This window comes from Sorex araneus, chromosome X (assembly GCF_027595985.1).
Source record: "Sorex araneus isolate mSorAra2 chromosome X, mSorAra2.pri, whole genome shotgun sequence".
NCBI classification, from domain to species: domain Eukaryota; kingdom Metazoa; phylum Chordata; class Mammalia; order Eulipotyphla; family Soricidae; genus Sorex; species Sorex araneus.
Window position 1 is genome coordinate 57,858,110 of NC_073313.1, and position 18,075 is coordinate 57,876,184.

Here is an 18,075-nt window from a genome sequence, read left to right on the forward strand (position 1 = left end):
CATGTAAGGCGGATGCCCTACCTGCTCTAGCCCCCACAGGATACAGACCTCTTAAATTTTTGGTTTTTGTTTTGGCCACATCCAATAGTGCTCAGGAGCTGCTCCTGGCAGTATTTGGGGAACCATGTGGTACTGGAGATTAAACTTGTCCCTCCTGCATGCAAAGCATGTGATTAGCCCCTTGAGCTATCTCCCAGGCCTGCCTGGTTGTTCGGTTTTCTCAAGATTGTAACTATTTGACTCAATTTTTCTTTGCTTGAATAGTTTTGGAGACAAACATTAGATGTAATTTTTTCCCTTTTGAGTGTGGGGGCCACACCTGGCAGTGGTCAGGGTTTTCTCCCAAGTCTATACTCAGGGATTACTCCTGTCGGGCTGGGGGTCTATGTGGGATACTAGCAATCAAACCCAGGTTGGCAGCATGCAAGAAAAGCTCACTACCTGCTGTATTACTGCTCCAGCCCTTCTCTTCTCATTTATAAAGTGTTCCCTGGTGATTCCATCAAGGTTGGTTTTTTTTCCCCTATATCTCTGTTTTTCTGAAAATTTGTCAATACTTTATGCCTAGGAATAAGGAGTGTGTGTGGCAGTGGGACTACAGTGGGCAGTCCTCTACACTCAGGGATCACTCCTGGTGGGGCTCAGGGACCATATGGTTTGCCATATGGAGCATATATGGTTTGCCAGGATCAAACCAGAATTGGCGGCATGCAACGCAAGTGCCTTACCTCCTTTCACCCCATTGTGTGTGGTTTGGGTTATTTGTTTTTGTGCCATACCAGGTTGTGCTCAGGGCTTATTCCTGGTTCTGCACTCACAACTCAGAGACTCCTACGTGATGCCTGGGATAGAGCCCCAGTTGACCAGGTCTCTGAGACTTTTGGTAACTAAAATTTCTAGAGTTATTTAGCAAAGAATTATAATAGATTAATCTCAGGTGTCAGCCTGATAGTCTGAAACCATAGCATTGCACCTTGGTTAAAGTTTGAGATAAGAATGGAGAATTTCATGGAAAATGTGGGAACTTTTACAGACTAAGCAGTCTGTCCAGTAGGTGAAAATGCATGTTATTATTCTGATAACTTTATTCCATGCAAAGCTTTGTCACCAGGTATCAACTTGACCTTCAGAGACCTTCATACACAAGTGTGAAATTATTTTTTTTTCTTTTTGGGTCACACCCGGCGATGCACAGGGGTTATTCCTGGCTCTGCACTCAGGAATTACCCCTGGCAGTGCTTAGGGGACCATATGGGATGCTGGGAATTAAACCCGGGTCGGCCACGTGCAAGGCAAACGCCTTACTCGCTGTGCTATCACTCCAGCCCCACAAATGTGAAATCTTAATGTTTTATGGTGATTTATGACTGTTTTAATCTTTACATCTGTGTTTTCCTAGAAATCAGAATTCTAAGATGTCTCCTGGTTAATTTCTAATGTGAAGTGAACTTTTGCTAAGTGAATATATGTTGTAAGAACTTTCTAAAGCTTTTTGAATATCTATAGAGCTGATGTAATGCTATTTGAAATAGTACTGCAGAATAGTTTTGTCATGTTAAACGAGATGATTGGTAATTTGTGTCCAAACTTGGAAGATCATGTTGTACTAAGTTCAGTAAAATAAGAGTTTAAACTTGTGGGATGACTATAAGGAATATAGATGTATGTCTTAAGTCAGAAAGATAATGGATGCAGATATCATCAGTTGGGAAAAGGAAAGAAATCCTGTTAAAGTGAGGTTGATTTTGAAATGGGTTAAAGGAAAGTTACAGGACAGAATGAATATAAAGGAATGTATAGAAGGTTTGAGGTTGTGTTTGAAAGAAAGAAACTGACCACTGTTTTAAGAAACTCTTTAAATCACATACAGAATTGTTCTAGTACGTTTTTTGGTAAGATATATGGAAAAGATATTGGATTGTCTGGACTCCTGTTACAGTGCTCTTAGATAATAGAATTCTTCAAAAGTTGCGAAAAATCAAGGGTTTTTCAAATGGGATTAAATGAATTAGACATGTTTAACTGTACACTGGACTCCTAGTACAGTGCTCTTATTAATGGGAAGTCAAGGTTTTCAACATGGGATTGAATGGGTTAAATATGATGTTAAATTGTACACTTTTTCTCTACAGATATTAGCTTCTTTGATTAGGACCCACAACAAATGGGTGTGTTGCATCTCACTGTGAGTAAAGTGAAATGTTTGCTTTTCTCTTCTTTTGTACCTTCATTATGTTTTTTATTCTTAATGGCACTATGTTGGTTTGCATAAATCCAGATAAAAGTCTGTCCTCTCTGTAATAGGGTCTATCCCTCATGCAGACAGGAAAATCAGTTATGGGACCCCAAAGCCCTCTTTCAGGGAAACAGTCAAGGGATTGGTCTAAATGACAGGAGCAGGTATTTAACAGGTACTGTTTCAAGTACCCTACAAACCTCAGGGGGACCCTAGAGACAGGCCATCTCAAGGAAAGGATGGAAATCATCACTGCTGTGGAGAATGAAGAATCCGGAAATCTGTGTCACTAACACAGCCTGGCCTACTCTCAGCATCAAGAAAAACCCTGGAAACCAGGATCTCTCCCAGCCCTGAAGAAGGGAGGGGATGGACTCATTTCTGCCAGGACGCCTCTACGGAAAATGAGGCCCAAGGCCACCTCCAGTTCAACCTAAAGACTTGAGGCCATCCAGTTCATCGTGGGACATTTATGGCCAGGCCTGGGTAACTCTGACGTGCCACATAAGATTAATGCCGTTATTGGTGTGCCTCCTGTCTTTAGCCAACCCCCAGGACTTCTCAGTAAATAGTGGGGTACCCCAAATGGAGAGTTCTCCAGTCTTGCTGTGTTTATGCAAAAGAACAAGTCAGATTTGTTGAGCCATCAGGCAAATTTTAAAATGAAGGTGGGTGGAGAGAAAACCATGTTTCTGTAACTTGCTTTTTAAAGAATCAGATTCAAATTCTACAGAGTGATCTAGTAAATGTATTCTAATCTTGATCTAAAAGGTATCCCTTTTGAGTAATTCAGGTAAAATGTGTTTTGCTGACTGTAAAGTAAGCAGCCTAGTCTTTGAGACTCAGTGTTGAACATGCTGTCACTAGTCTGACCAGGGTATTGGAAGCCAGAGCTTTAGTGGGGGAACCTCAGCTCAAAGTGCAGAATTAATTGCTTTCCCCCAACCTGTCAATTGGCTACAGTGCCAAGAGTGGCCATCTAAGTGTTCACTTTTAGTTCTATGAACACAGTCATTTGGAGAGAACTAGAATTTTAACAGCTCTTAATTCTCGTTCCATCATGGGATTAATACCCCATCCAGAGAATCCTCATCTAAAATACTCTGCAAGAGAGGAATAATAGGCATTGGAACAAGGTTTTCAAAAGGAAATTGATAGATAAAGGGTTACACTAAGCTTCCAACACTAGTGAAAGCCATCTTTCATGGGAAGGAACTCAGAACTGTGCTTTCTGTTTCATTAATGAGTTGTGGGCCTCCTTTCCTAACACTTATAACTTCAAGGAATTTACCGAGGAGAGGATTGGCAGTTTGACATGCAAATGATCAAACGCTCATATTCAATATATAATTACTGGTTCCAATTGATAGCTTCAGTGGATGGATAGAAGTAGCTTGGTGTTTCTATGCCACTAGAAAAATCTGGACATAAGAAGTCATTTTCTATCAACCATGGGTGAAGCAGTTACTCCTTTCCGTTGTTTTTATGATAGAAATGGCTATGGCGGGGCTGGAACAATAGCACAGTGGGTGGGGTGTTTGCCTTGCACGTGGCCGACCCGGGTTCGGGTTCGATTCCCAGCATCCTATATGGTCCCCTGAGCACCGCCAGGAGTAACTCCTGAGTGCAAAGACAGGAGGTAACCTCTGTGCAATGCCGGGTGTGACCCAAAAAGCAAAAAAAAAAAAAAAGAAAAAGAAATGGTTATGGCATTGTGTTGCTTTGGTTTCTATTGCTTTAACTCTTATGTTTTCTAAGATAGCAAACTATTTTGTCCTTACTAGGTCAGAAAAGACCTTCCACATCTCCAGGGTCTAATCATTTCAAAGTGCCATCCCTCAGTCTAATTGTTCTGATCTTTTCTTTCAGGTAACTTCAGGAACCCAACAAAGTCATTTAGCCCATAAGGTAGCATGAGGTTTCGCCCCTTACATAGGCAGGGCCTGTGCCCACTTGTTAGCAAGAAGCAGCTTCAGAAGATGGATCAGGGACCATTTTCCCCTTAAAGATTTAAGGTGGTGAAATCTCTAGGGGGGAATATGATGTAGGCAGGTAGATAGGGAAAGACACTTGGCAATGAAAATTGAGATTTAACAGAATCTCTGGGAAGGAGACTCTTAAGACTTGCAGATTCAAGAAAACAAAAGACCTAGAGGAAACCATCAGCAGACCCTGAGGATAATGAACCCCTCCCCAGGAGGTTCCCCAAAGAAGGCCATCACCACTCCCAACCTCCCTGGTAACCTTAGCAACGAACTTTTACCTGGAAAGAAGCCCCACATGGGGGCAGGTTGAAGAAACCCTATAAAGACACCTCTGTTCAGACTAATACCTTATCTTCCCCCAGTTTTCTACCTTGAAGGATGCCAGGCTCCCAAGGATTTATTCTTGTGGATCGGTTGCCAGGCAAAGCACTGCAAGGGAGGGCTGATACCCCAGCCCGGCTCCCTGTGAGGTATTCCAGTATAGCATAGAGGTTACTCCAAGAGAAGGAACTAATAGGGCCTGTGAGGAGCACCCTGCAAAGACCCGATCATCCCTTCCCTCCTCTCCCTGCAAAAATGGAGTTTTTGTGTCACAAGGGATCTGGACAATGCCTCCCCTGACCACTTTTAATTTAAAACAAAACAGGGGGAGATGTAGGGAGCCGCTTTACAAGTCTGGCTCTTATTTCCTAGTCAGACAGCCTGGCTCTCCTGATTCAAACAGAGGCTTGTAGCAAGGTTGCCACTATAGTCACCATTTGTTTCTCAATAACCTATGCCTGTAACAAAAGGACATGTCAATCTGCATTTGTATGTGGGTCCAGACACCATTTTCTCCCAGCAGAGAGGCATAAGTATTATAACTGCCAGTAGAATAAACTCTCTCTTCCTCCTTGCTTTCTGGCTCTGTGTCTGTTCATTAGGCTGGTCCCCTCTTCAGCCCCACAAGGGGTCCTCCCTGCTGGACAGGGTGGGACCCCACAATACTTCTTTCTTATTCTCTCTTTGTTCTTACTCTTTATGCTTATATTGTATCACTGTAACACTGTCATCCCATTGCTCATTGATTTGCTGGAGCGGGCACCAATAACATCTCCATTGTGAGACTTGTTACTGTTTTTGGCATATCAAATATGCCACAGGTAGCTTTCCAGGCTCTGCCATGCGGGTGGGATACTCTTGCTAGCTTGCCGGGCTCTCTGAGAGGGACGAAGGAATCGAACCCGGGTCGGCCATGTGCAAGGCAAATGCCCTACCTGCTGTGCTATCACTCCAGTCTTATATTATGCTTATACTATGTTATCTATCTATTCTGACATGTTGTCTGCTTCTCTCTTTAAAATACTTGGAATATTGATCATTTAAAAATTCTGCTCTGGGCCAGAGAGATAGTACAGAAGTTAAAGGTTCTTGCTGTGTACATACCTAATCCCAGTTTAAGCCCTGGCATCACATATGGTCCCCCAAGCACAAAGCCCCTATGCACAAAGTTAGGAGTAAGCTCTGAGCATCGCTGAATGTAATCCCCTACCCAACCAAATAAAAATACTGTTCTGACAATTTCAACATTCCTGCCAGATCTGACTCTAGTTCTGCTATTTCTTCCATCTCTGCAAACTCCATTTTTAACTTTTAGTATGTCTTGTTATTTATTGTTGGAAGGTAGACAGGGTTAAAGCACTGTAGTAACTAGAATGTATGTAATGTGGTGTGGGGGTGGGGAGAAAAGCCATTCTATGGGTCCAGAGGTTAGTTCACAATTTTTGTAAACATGAGCCTCTTAGCTGTGACCTTCACCAGTGCCTCTCACTGTCTCCTCTTTAGTGGCAGGAACAGTCAGTCACGTGTATGGTTTAGAAATAAATAAATGGTCATACTTATAAGTCCATCTGTAGGGAGTATGTGTCAAGTTTGTTTCTGTCTGATCAATATTGGATCCAGAATCTACATATGCAAACGTTCTTTCAGGGCTTTCTCTTCATGAATCTACATTGCCCAAATGTCTGTTCCTTGGTCCAATATTTCCTTGACCTGGTGAAACAGTACCAACTGGTAACATCTGGTTAGAGCAAAGAAACAGATGTGCAGAAGCATCAGCCAGGAAGAAACACTCCATGACACAGCAAAGTGTGCAGACTAATTCCAGGGTCCACAAGAGTGGTTGGCACATGAAGACCGGTGTGTGCAAATAGTCACCTCCAACCACCTCTCTTATTTATTTTTAAATTAGACATTAGATTACGTATTTACAATAATGTTGACATCTGTGGTCTTGGATCTCCAAAAAGTTTAATTTCTACCATTTATAATGGTCTTCTTCACAAGGATTCTCATTGATCTTCATTTGTATTTGTAGGAGACGACATATTTAGTGGTACCAGGGGTCATCTGGTCCAGCGATAGGACCCAGGGCCTCCCATATGCAAGACATATGCCATGCACATAAATAACATACTTGAGTTTCATACCAGGCCCTCATTGGTCTTTTGGGGTGAATTAACCTAATCTGTCCATTTCACAGGTAAACTTGGAGGATTCTGTAGTTACTATTTTGGCAAAGGATTGCTGCCTGATGCCATGTGGGGATAGCAATTCTGCTTGGTTTGGTTTTGTTGTTGTTGTTTTTTGGTTCACATCCAGAGATGTTCAGGAGTTACTTCTGGCTCAACACTCAGGAATCACTTCTGGCGGTGCATGGGGAACCGTATAGGATGCTGGGGATGGAACACAGGTTGACCTTATGCAAACTAAGCACCCTGTCCACAGAGGGGCTTATAAATAAGAGCAGCATTTCTTGCTGTGCCATATCTGGGTGTCAGCAGATATAGGGGCTACGTCATCTTCTAGGGACATGTTCAAGAGGACTACTTGCTCCCCTGTCCTTACATGGAGAAGGGGGTACGGGACTTTCTGGCATGTGTCTTAGAAGGGCACTAATGCCATTCCTGTGGACTCTGCTTCATATGCTGCCTCCAACTGGCATTGTGACCATGGGAGAGTGGACCAGATGCCTTCAGTCCAGCTCCTTTGCAACATGGCTTTAGAGAAGGGTCCATCCGACTGAATGCCTTGTCCTTTGCTCACACAGGTTTGCCTCTAGAGTGCCAAGATCGTTTCCAGTCAACACCTCAGTCCTGTACCCCAAAACTGTGTTTGTGGAGTTCACAGATGACCTTTTCAACGTCGTCAAACCCAGGCCACCCTGGATGGGTAATGTAACCAATGTTGACTATTATGCAACTGGGTATTTTCTTCCCAGAAAGGCACCTCAGTCTGTGACAAATGCTCCATTGACTAACTATTCCTTTCTTCCACCCAGGAAGAAACATTCTAGCTGCATGTTTTTCCTTTACTAGGCTCTCCTGCCACTCTTATTCCCAGGAAATTAGAACACCTTGAATCTGGTACCTGAGGTCACTTGGTATTTTCTCTACCTTCTGTGGCTGGCAGATCTTATCCAGCCTCTGAGGTCTAAATTATCACCTGTGAGAGGCAGGAGAGAGCTCCAGCTCAGGGACACTTTGCTGAGCACTGCTGGGGTGGCCCTCCAGGTTCACACCATTCTGGCTTAGTTGACCAAGTCATGCTGCGACTGACCCTGAGCTCCCCTGAGCACTGCTTGGGGCCATCCAAATAAAACATGAAAATATTATATCTCACCTATACAGGCCAACAAGTCTCCATACCATATTGCAATTCAGACTGCTTGCTTGACATCTTTATTCAGATGTGAAACAAGCAGGCAACAAACTGTCAGGTGAGCTTTCTCCTACCTTTGAATGGTTGGGGAGACTCTAAGTGGCATTTCTCCCGTTATTCTGAAACGGGGTGTTGACCCACCTAGGCAGGCTTCTGAGGGCTACAATACTCAGCTGACTCTGCAGCCCTTAATCCCTCATGCTTCCACACCTGCCTGAGAGGAGATGGGAACTTTGCAGCCAGTTGAGACATGAGGATTTCTGTGGAAAGCATTTTCTGTGTCACATCCCCACATGTGAAGCTGTAGTGAGAAAAGAACCCAGAGAACCACAGGGAGCCTGAGAGACTCTGACTAGTGCTCTGACTTGTCCTGATGGTGTAACAGGGAGTGTGGCCATCACAGGAACTTGCCACACAGGCCGGTGGTAGGTGTGAGGCCTGGAAGGTCACAGGACATGTCTTGTCACAGGAAGTACTGTCTCAAGGTCTGCCTTCTGAGGCAAGGTGACCATAGCAGAAAAGGTTCATGTGATTTTTCTCCCAGAAACAGAACTCAGGAGACATAGGTAACTGGTGGAAAGAGGAGAGCAGGCTCCAGATGTGGAGTGAGAAAGATCAGAGAAGTCATTAAGCTCCCTCAGAGACAAAGGGCCAGACTCTTGGCATGTGCCACTGCCAGCAGGAGGGGGGAACTGAAGTCCCATTGCCACTGCTCCTTGCAGGAGGGAACCTGTCGCCAAGACCCCTTCCCCAGTCCTATCCTCTGCACGGCTCCGTGGGAGAAATGGGGAGCACCCAGTGCTGCCAAGCAAAGTATCTTTTCCATGACAGGCATTTCCATCTCCATTTCCAAGCCTTCAAGTTTCAGCTGGCATCCAAAGTTTAATGTGAGGCTGGCTAGGCCTTACTAATAACAAGTAATAATCTTCATCCATGAAGATTGCTGGGAAGATTTGGGATGGCTCAAATCGCAGGGCAGGGAGAGTGCACGTGTTTTCACCTCATCAAAGCTAGTTCACCCAACAGAGCATTCAGAAGCATCTTCTCAATGAGTATCTAGCTCAGACTCTTGACTTCTGTCTCATTCCTGGCATCATGGCCTAACTCTTGCCTAGTTTCACCAGCTAACGTCTCAGCAGCCAGTCTCGGCTCCTTGCTCTTTTTCTCTCTCCATCACTGATCCTGCAATCAGTCTCAACTTCCCTTTCCCAGTGTTCCCAGGTATCCTCTCATACCATCCTCCCACAGCCCTCACAACCTGCCATCTTGACCAGCACCTTTTATAATTTGGTTATTGAAGTTTGGGTCTCATGATTTCAGTGTTGCTGGCTCTGTGGTTTGGATATTTAGCTCTAGCATTCCTAACACTACCAATGTACCTTGACCCTTAACCCCCTTATTGCTTCTTATCTCTCTTCTCCCCACTCCCACTTGCTATCTTCTAGCCTTTTTCTTTTCTTGGGAGAAATCTCCCAAGCAGTTCTTAGCAGATTGGGGATACCTCCTGGAAATTCTCCACCAACCAGACTGGTAGTTTGATACAGTGGGTACAGTGATGTTCAAGCGTTATGGTACCAGGATATACTTGGGTGCTCCAGCAATGCTCAGGGACCTCCGTAGCCACATCTAGCAGTGCTCATATAACATCTGGCCTGGACCCAGTGATCCCAGACCATGTGATGCCTGATAGCACTAAGGTCAGCTGCAATCAACATCACCACTGTTCTATCTCTCTGGCTTCAATTCTTTTCTTTTTCAGTGGGAGGGATGTTGGGCCACTCACTGCTTCTCCTGGTGGTACTCAGGGAACCATTTGATGCCAAGATTGAATCCAGACATCCAACATACAAAGCATGTCCTCAGTTGATTTACCTATCTCTCCAGTCCTATGTAGTTCATTTTCAAAATGCTTCATGTTTCTGTGATGCAATCTATGCAATCTATCCTATAACCTACAGCATCTCCTATTCCTAGGACAAGTCACAGAAGTTAGAACATGAACTCAACTATTAACTTAAACGAATGCCAATAATCTGTCCTCAGAACAACCATGAAGCTGAATTGGTGATAGCTCTTGTGCATTTAACCATTTGACTACTTTTTTTGGATTTTTGGACCACTCCTTGTTGTGCTCGGACCTTACTTCTATGACTCTATGCTTAAGGATCATTCCCGGCAGTCTTGAGGAACCATATATGGTGCCAGGATGGGACCTGGACCAAATGTGTGCAAGGAAAGAGCCCTACTCACTGCACTATTTGTCTTGCCCCTCAACTACTATGTATATTATGTATATATATTGTTTTTTAGGGTATACTCACAGCTTTAGGGGATACTCCCAGGCTTACTCCTGGCTCTGTACTCAGATATCACTCCTGGCTGGGTAAGGAGGCCTATATGGGATGCCAGGGATCGAACCCATGTCTGCTCTATGCAAGACAAGCACTCTACCCACTGTCCTATGACTTGGGCCTCAACCACTACTTTAAAAATCATTAAAGCATTGATTTACAAAGTTATTGACAGTTTATTTAATTCATATAATATTTAAATACCAATTCCATTTTCGTGTGAACTTCCCTCCACCAGTGTTCCCATATTCCTTCCCCACTCGAAACCCCACCCCATATCCACCTGGCAACTTGACAGCACGTTATAAAGTTCCAGTGGTTGCAACTTATATTTCATGTTTTTAGTTTTGTTAAGTCTGTGTTTTGGTATATTGCCATATCCTTCATCCATATCACTGGTAATAACTGAAGCCCTGGTGCCTGTTCACCCATTACTTCCCCTTATCGTCTTCCTCCCTTAATTTCTTTCCTTATTTGTTCTCCTCTCTAAACATTGGGGTCAAGGGTGATCTAGGCAACCCCCTTTTACTATAATACATTTCCTCACCCAGTATTATATATACCACAAATGAGTAAAATCATTTACTACATTTCCTCACCCAGTATTCTATATAGCACAAATGAGTAAAAATAGCCAAGTCACCTGTGTTTGTCTTTATTCTTCTAACTTACTTCAGTCATCATAATATCTCCGAGTTCCAACCATGTTGCACAAATTGGATGATTTCATCATTCCTTGCAGCTGCATTGTATTCTGCTGTATAAATGTACCATGTTTCTATAATCCATTCATCTGTCTCAACTACTACTTTTTCTTTTTTTGCTTTTTGGGTCACACCTGGCGATTCACAGGGGTTACTCCTGGCTCTGCACTCAGGAATTACTCCTGGCGGTGCTCAGGGGACCATATGGGATGCTGGGATTCGAACCCGGGTCGGCCGCATGCAAGGCAAACGCCCTACCCGCTGTGCTATCGCTCCAGCCCCTCAACTACTACTTTTTAAATCAATAATCATAGATTATGTTTCTCCACTGTGACTTGGCCTATCACTTTGATAATAATAGGCGTTCTGAATTGCCACCTTAAAAGTGACTCTGTGGGATGCCTTGTTCTTACAGGTCTGTTGGGTCCTACCATCTGGGCAGAGGTTCATGATACAGTGGTCATTACACTTAAGAATATGGCTTCTCATCCTGTCAGTCTTCATGCTGTTGGTGTGTCCTACTGGAAAGCTTCTGAGGGTAAGAAAAGGTCTGATTATGCTATCATCCCAGGAATGGGAGAGTGAATGTGTGCTTGTGGATGGTGGTGCATGTATAATTGAAGATATTAGATCCGTTCTTATATGTGATGGTTGGAAACCTATAGTGCAATGTGGATTCATATAACTGGGATAGCAGGAGGCAGAGAGTAACAGGTTACTGCTGATTGTTTTGGAGGCTGGAGTAGACCAAAAAATGTCATATCTGTCTTCTAAGATCACATCTACTACCAAGAAAAGGCAATGCAAGGAAAAATGAATAGACTAACACAACCAGAGCTAGACTGGCCACTGATTACACTCATGCTCATCATCAATCTTCGCTGGCCTTCCCTCAGAGAAGTGTTAAGCATCAAGACAAGCCTTTAAACTTTAACACTTCAGATGATATTATTATCAGCATATAGAGAAACCATTTGTTCTCAGTTGTAAAAATTGCAGGTTTCCCAAAACATTTTGAGAGCCTAATGGAACTTTATTTCCGTCTCTTAAACTTACTAATATGTACAGTTGTCAAGGCAGAGGCAGTGTTTGTCTTGTTTATTATTTCATTATTTCATCCTTAGTTATGACATGGAGCGTAGCCTGTAGTAAATGCTCAAGAGCCAGGTGTAGTAAATGTTCAAGAGCCAGGTGTAGTAGATATCAGCTGTTTTTTCTTCCAAGAATTACACATGTTCCTTATGTTTCCCCACATTGGAATTGTGCCATTTAAACTGGAACTTGACATTGCCTTAAAGCTCCAGTCAAAATGATTTGTCTGAAAGTTTACCCAAATTCCCTCCCTCTTGGTCACTGTTGATTAGTTCAGAGGTGGTACCTTATTCAAGTTATACCAATGAGTTCTCCCTTCATCCAAGAGTGAGAAAGAGGCTATTTTTACTAAGTAAAATGATAATTTAAAACTAAATCTAGATATAAGGCAAGATGAAGATTCTATTGGTGCATGGATTCTCTTTCCACATTTTCTCCCATGTTTTTTTTTTTTTTGGAGGGCCATACCCAGTGGTGCACAGGGCTGAATCTTGGCTCTGCAGTCATGGATCACTCCTGGAGGGGTGCTGGGAAACATATAAGGTGCTGGGAATTGGACCCAGGATATTTGTGTGCAAGGCAAATGCTCTACCCACTGTACTATTGCTCCATCCCCCCATCCCTCATTTTTATTGAGGTGCATGGATGTCTTGGGGTTAACAGATTTTATCAACATCTTAGGAGATGTTAGCTCCTATTTTTAAAAATATTCAAATGGCTCCTTTGTAGGCATAGGACAGAAATGGGGAAACCCACTTTCTCTGCCACTCCTACACTATCCAGTTTATCCTGAATATCTAGATACAGAATAAGAGTTGGAAAGGCATGGAAAATCAGAAGGACCTGAGCTTGGCTGTATCTTATAGAAGCACATGCAACTGGTATAAAATGGGAATTTTTTTCTGAAGATAAGTGCAGACAAGAATGGCTAACACAGTTTTTCCTTTTTATTTTATGATAACATTGGATAAATTAATTTTTTAATTTATTTACTTTTGTTTTGGGGTCACACCTGGTTGTGCTCAGGGGTTACTCCTGGCTCTGTGCTCAGTGATCGCTCCTGGAAGGATTTAGGGGAGGGTGTGGGGTGTTGGGGATCAAACCCAGGTTGCCTACAATTAGGATAAGCACCATACCCACTGTGATATTTCTGTAGCTCTGAAGAAATAAAAATTTTATTTATTTGTTGTTGGTTTGGGGGCTGCACCCAGCAGTTCTCAGGACTTGCTATTGGCTCTGTGCTTAGAAATCACTCCTCAAAGTATTCAGAGGATGATAGGCAGTGCTCAGGAATTGACTTGGCTAGGTACAAGACAAGTGCCATACCTGCTATACTATCTTTCCACTTCCAAGAAATCAAAAATTTTAAAGATCTGATACATGTGACGATTAACATGATAGAGTGACCAATGTGATTGTGAACCACTCAGGGTTTTTGAGCCTTTAAAATGCATTGAGTCCTTGCTAAGACATGTAGGAAAATGCACCCTCGGTTTCAAAGATCTTTCCCATTCGTGTTTGATCTTGACTCCATGCTGAAATGATGATGGTTGGGAGAATCTGGTTAGCTACTCTACACTAATAAAGTTCATTTTACCTATGGATTTTTACTCTTCCTAATGTGGCTACTGTCACAAGCGGGGCTTGCCCTGTCTCAATAGGCAGACTTTCCTTTGCTCCCCTGATATGTGACTGAAGCTGTGGCTCCTGGTGTGGCTTATCTCACATTCCAGTCGGCCAAGTTCTTTGAGGCTGGACTAGCCCCTTCCTGGAGAGGAAGTGCTCTAGCTTGGATGCCTCACTCCACCTGAACTCCTCCATGGCTCTTGCTGGGCCACAGAAAGTGCCTCCACCCTGAACATTTGTGGGAGGTTTCAGTTCTGAAGAGGCAGGAGGAGAAGGTGTGCTGCTTTCTGCATGACCCATGCCATGGGGCTCTTCTGGATGCAGCTGGTCCAGGCATACCTTTGGGGAGCTAGTGGATGACCCTGTCAGAAAGTCAAGAACCTTGTCATTATTCCAAACCACTAAGTTTGTGGAGTGCCCCAATTTCTCCTTTGGGAGCATGCCCACCCACCCCAACAGTTCTACTTCATCTGCCTTCATAGAACCAAGAATACTGGGTCAGAGGGGAAGGAGATACTTTCGGCATGTATCTCCCATCCCGACTGGTTCCTCCAGCCATCATTTTCTTAGTGATCCCTTCTCTATTCCATCTGCCTTCTCCCCTCTGCTCATGAAGCAGGCTTCCAGCCATGGGGAAATCCTCCTGGCCCTTGTATCTACTGTCCTTGGGTGTCAGCCTCATGTGATGTTATCATATATTCTGCAAATGAGCGCAGTCCTTCTATGTCTGTCCCTCTCTTTCTGACTCATTTTACTTAGCATGACACTCTCCATGTTTATCCATTTATAAACAAACTTCATGACTTCATCTCTCCTAACAATTGAATAGTATTCATTTGTGTAGATGTACCAAAGTTTCTTTAACCAGTCATCTGTTCTAGGGCACTTGGGCTGTTTCCAGATTTTGGTTATTGTAAACAGTGCTACAATGAACATATAGATAGGTACAGATGTCATTTCTACTGTGCTTTTTTGCATCCTCGGGACTCACCCCAATTCTAACCCAAGCACCACATACCTGGGTACCATTAGGGCTCACTTCTGAGCAGAGCCAGGAATATCTCATGAACATCTCCAACTATGACCTGGATGACATCTTCCATCACCCAAAAAGACATAAGAAATAATATTGTACACAAATGCGTAGTATCACCTGCCTTCGACAATCTTCATCTTTTCTTCATTTTAAGAAATTAAGCATTGTAAATGCAGTTTCAACCTAACCTGTGCCCCTCTATGATCCCCTCCTTCCATGTTCCAAACTATCAACTATCTGGAATTTTATCCCAAGCCATTCACGAATCCAAAATCATTCAGTCCACTCCCTGGGTTAGGCAGTCTCTCTAAAAGGCTCCAGAGTCTACCAGACACAAGAACTGTTGACATCAACTGTCCCTCATACCTGCTGCAAGTGGTGCCCCTATTCTTTGAAGAGGGTTTCACTCACCTGCACATCAGAGATGAGCCTGGACTGGTGAGAGTCCTAGCAAGGATCTGTGCTATTCTGAGGGAGAGGCCCTCTCTCAGATTGCCACAGTGGGATAAGAGGGTCTCAAAAGGCTGTGCCCTGAACACCCACGCTGAGCTGAAAAGCTAGAGACCATTGTGAGCCTGTGAAGCTTGGGGAGTTGGTAGAGACGATGCCTTTAACTCTGATTTACTGAAATGACCGGAAGCAATGAGTATTTATTAACAGCCAGCAATGGAGTGTCCATGTTTTTTTTCTTCAGTATTGTTTTTGCACTGAATAGAACTAGGGCCCCTGGGAGAAATAACTTGTTCCAGTTCTTAGAAGGGAAAATGAAAAGATAAGCCTGAAACAAAGAAACCTAAAAGTGGTCAAAATAGGGAGGGGACATTGCACAAGCCCATAAGCCACTAAGGACTCTGGCTGTATAATCTGGAGCTAACTTAAGAATTTAAGGATATTAACCACTACTAAAAAGAATCGTGGGCTAGAGATACACACTAAGTTATGCGCCATGACGTGATCTGAGATTCAGGGGTGATGGCAAAGCAATTCAGCTGGCATTAAGCCCCTAGGTCAATGGCTAATGTGGACATGAGCATTTGTATGGTGAAGTCTTCTTTTGGATGCCAGGAAGAAGATACTCAGTTCAGAATTTAGGTATCAGGCTAGTCCAGCGCTCATATCTAACATCAATGCAGACATCCAGGTACTATCTGTCTGCCATTGGGTGGCAGGGTCTCAGGAACTTTGCACCATGTCTCATATATAGTTCATTCAAAACACTGTTGAACTTGAATCTGACCAGGCTCTTCAACTTCCAACTGAAGGAACATATAGGGTACAGAAGAGGAGAATGAACAACCCCAGGAAAAAGCAATCAATTCATCAAAGCAATTACATGGGGTTTTCTCATAAAGCAGGCATCATCAGTAGATTAATATCATTAAAAATAGAGACTTCTGCGGCCAGAGTGATAGTTCAAAGTCCTGAGTTAATAGTTGACATGCAGGAGGCTCAGGTTTGACCCTCAGTATTGCATAGTCTCCCACAGATGAGAGTAACGCTGAGCACTGCTGGGTGTGGCAAAAAACAACACAAAACAAAACAAAAACAAGAACATAAACTAAACAGTGCTAAAGATGAAGAGACCGCAGGCTTAAACAATTCAATTCCTTTGTGGCCCTTGATTGAATTCTGGCTTGGACAACCTACATATAAAAGCAGAGTTCCTCAGAGTGGTCAACACCCTCCCCGGGTGTTAGAACCATCCAGAGGGTCAGGAGAAGCCTTGGCTGCAATTGAGGAGTGTTTTATGCTTCTCACTTAAAAAAGTTAAGTTAGATTTCTAGGGGGTTCTGAGTATTTTTCAGAAAGGGAAACAATAGGCCGAAAACATTTGAGAACCTCTACAAGAGTACCAAAGAACAAATTAAATCTTGCTTGGTATTTGATGACACAAAGAATCATGGTTAATTTTGTTAGATGTACTAATGTCATTGTATTTAAATGGGAAATGTTTTTAGAGATTTGGAAATATATATATATATATATACACATATATATATGGATCTGGATTAATATCATGTATATAATTTGCATCAAAATACTTTATCATCAGCCAGGGATGTGGCTCAGTGGTCGAGCACCTGCCTTGCAAGTGTGAGGCCCTGGGTTGGCTCCCTGGCAGCCAGCACAAAAACAAACCAACAAACAGAACCCCCAAACAGACTGACAAAAATGACGAAATGCTTTAATATAAGAGAAAGTGTGTTGAAAGGAAAAAATGGTAAAAATTGGCATTTTTTTTTTTTGCTTTTTGGGTCACACCTGGCGATGCACAGGGGTTACTCCTGGCTCTGCACTCAGGAATCACTCCTGGCGGTGCTCAGGGAACCATATGGGATGCTGGGAATTGAACCCGGGTCGGCCGCGTGCAAGGCAAACGCCCTACCCGCTGCGCTATTGCTCCAGCCCCAAATTGGCATTATTTTATTTTTTTTTTTATTTTTATTTTTTGGGTCACACCTGGCGATGCACAGGGGTTACTCCTGGCTCTGCACTCAGGAATTACCCCTGGCTGTGCTCAGGGGACCATATGGGATGCTGGGATTCGAACCTGGGTCGGCCGCGTGCAAGGCAAACGCCCTACCCGCTGTGCTATCTCTCCAGCCCCAAATTGGCATTATTTTAAATATAATTTTCTAATACATACATTACAGAAATACTAAATTATTTCTATTAAGCACACGGGAGAGAAGAAATGTGTTTGTCTTTCGTGTTCCATACAAAATTTCTTCTCCTTCGTCAGGCTTTACTGAAGCATAGGAAACTTGTTTACTTGCCTGTCCACCGGCTCCACTGTCCTGGCCATCTTTAGTTTCTCAGTAAAGACTCAAATGAATGAGTGGCTGTTGCTACATTGTGCACTGATCCAAGGCTCTGGTTCCTCTGAGAAGAAATAAGTTAAAGTATGTTTGTTGTTTATTAAAGAAAGCCTCGAGTGGATAAGACGAATGGAGAGGTTACTGAACCCGCTTAAGAAATTGACGATCAACGGGATTTCATTATCGTGATCGTGAAAGAAAGCCTGGGGTTGGGCTGGAGCGATAGCACAGTGGATAGGGTGTTTGCCCTGCACGTGCCCAACCTGGGTTTGATTCCCAGCATCTCTGAGCACCACCAGGAGTAATTTCTGGGTGCATGAGCTAGGAGTGGCCCCTGTGCATTGCCAGATGTATGACCCAAAAAGAAAAAAGAAAAAAAAGAAACCCTGGGGTTGGAAACAGTACAGAAGTTAAGGTGCTTGCCTCGTATGGGGCTGACCCTGGTTCAAATTCACAACACCACATATAGGCCCCTGAGCACCAACAGAGGTCAATCCCGAGCACAAAGCCAGGACTAGGCTTGGAGC

At 43.5% G+C, this 18,075-nt stretch overlaps 1 protein-coding gene across 2 annotated transcripts in view; it reads left to right on the forward strand.

Annotated features, from left to right (window-relative positions):
- The window catches only part of F8 (coagulation factor VIII), a 158,942-nt gene that overhangs the window by 16,539 nt on the left and 124,328 nt on the right, over positions 1-18,075 (forward strand). For both annotated transcript variants that reach the window (XM_004606583.3, XM_055120894.1), the window contains exons 2-3: positions 7,310-7,431; positions 11,391-11,513. In XM_004606583.3, coding sequence (XP_004606640.3) covers positions 7,310-7,431; positions 11,391-11,513 — 245 coding nt within the window. The remainder of the gene's footprint in view (positions 1-7,309; positions 7,432-11,390; positions 11,514-18,075) is intronic.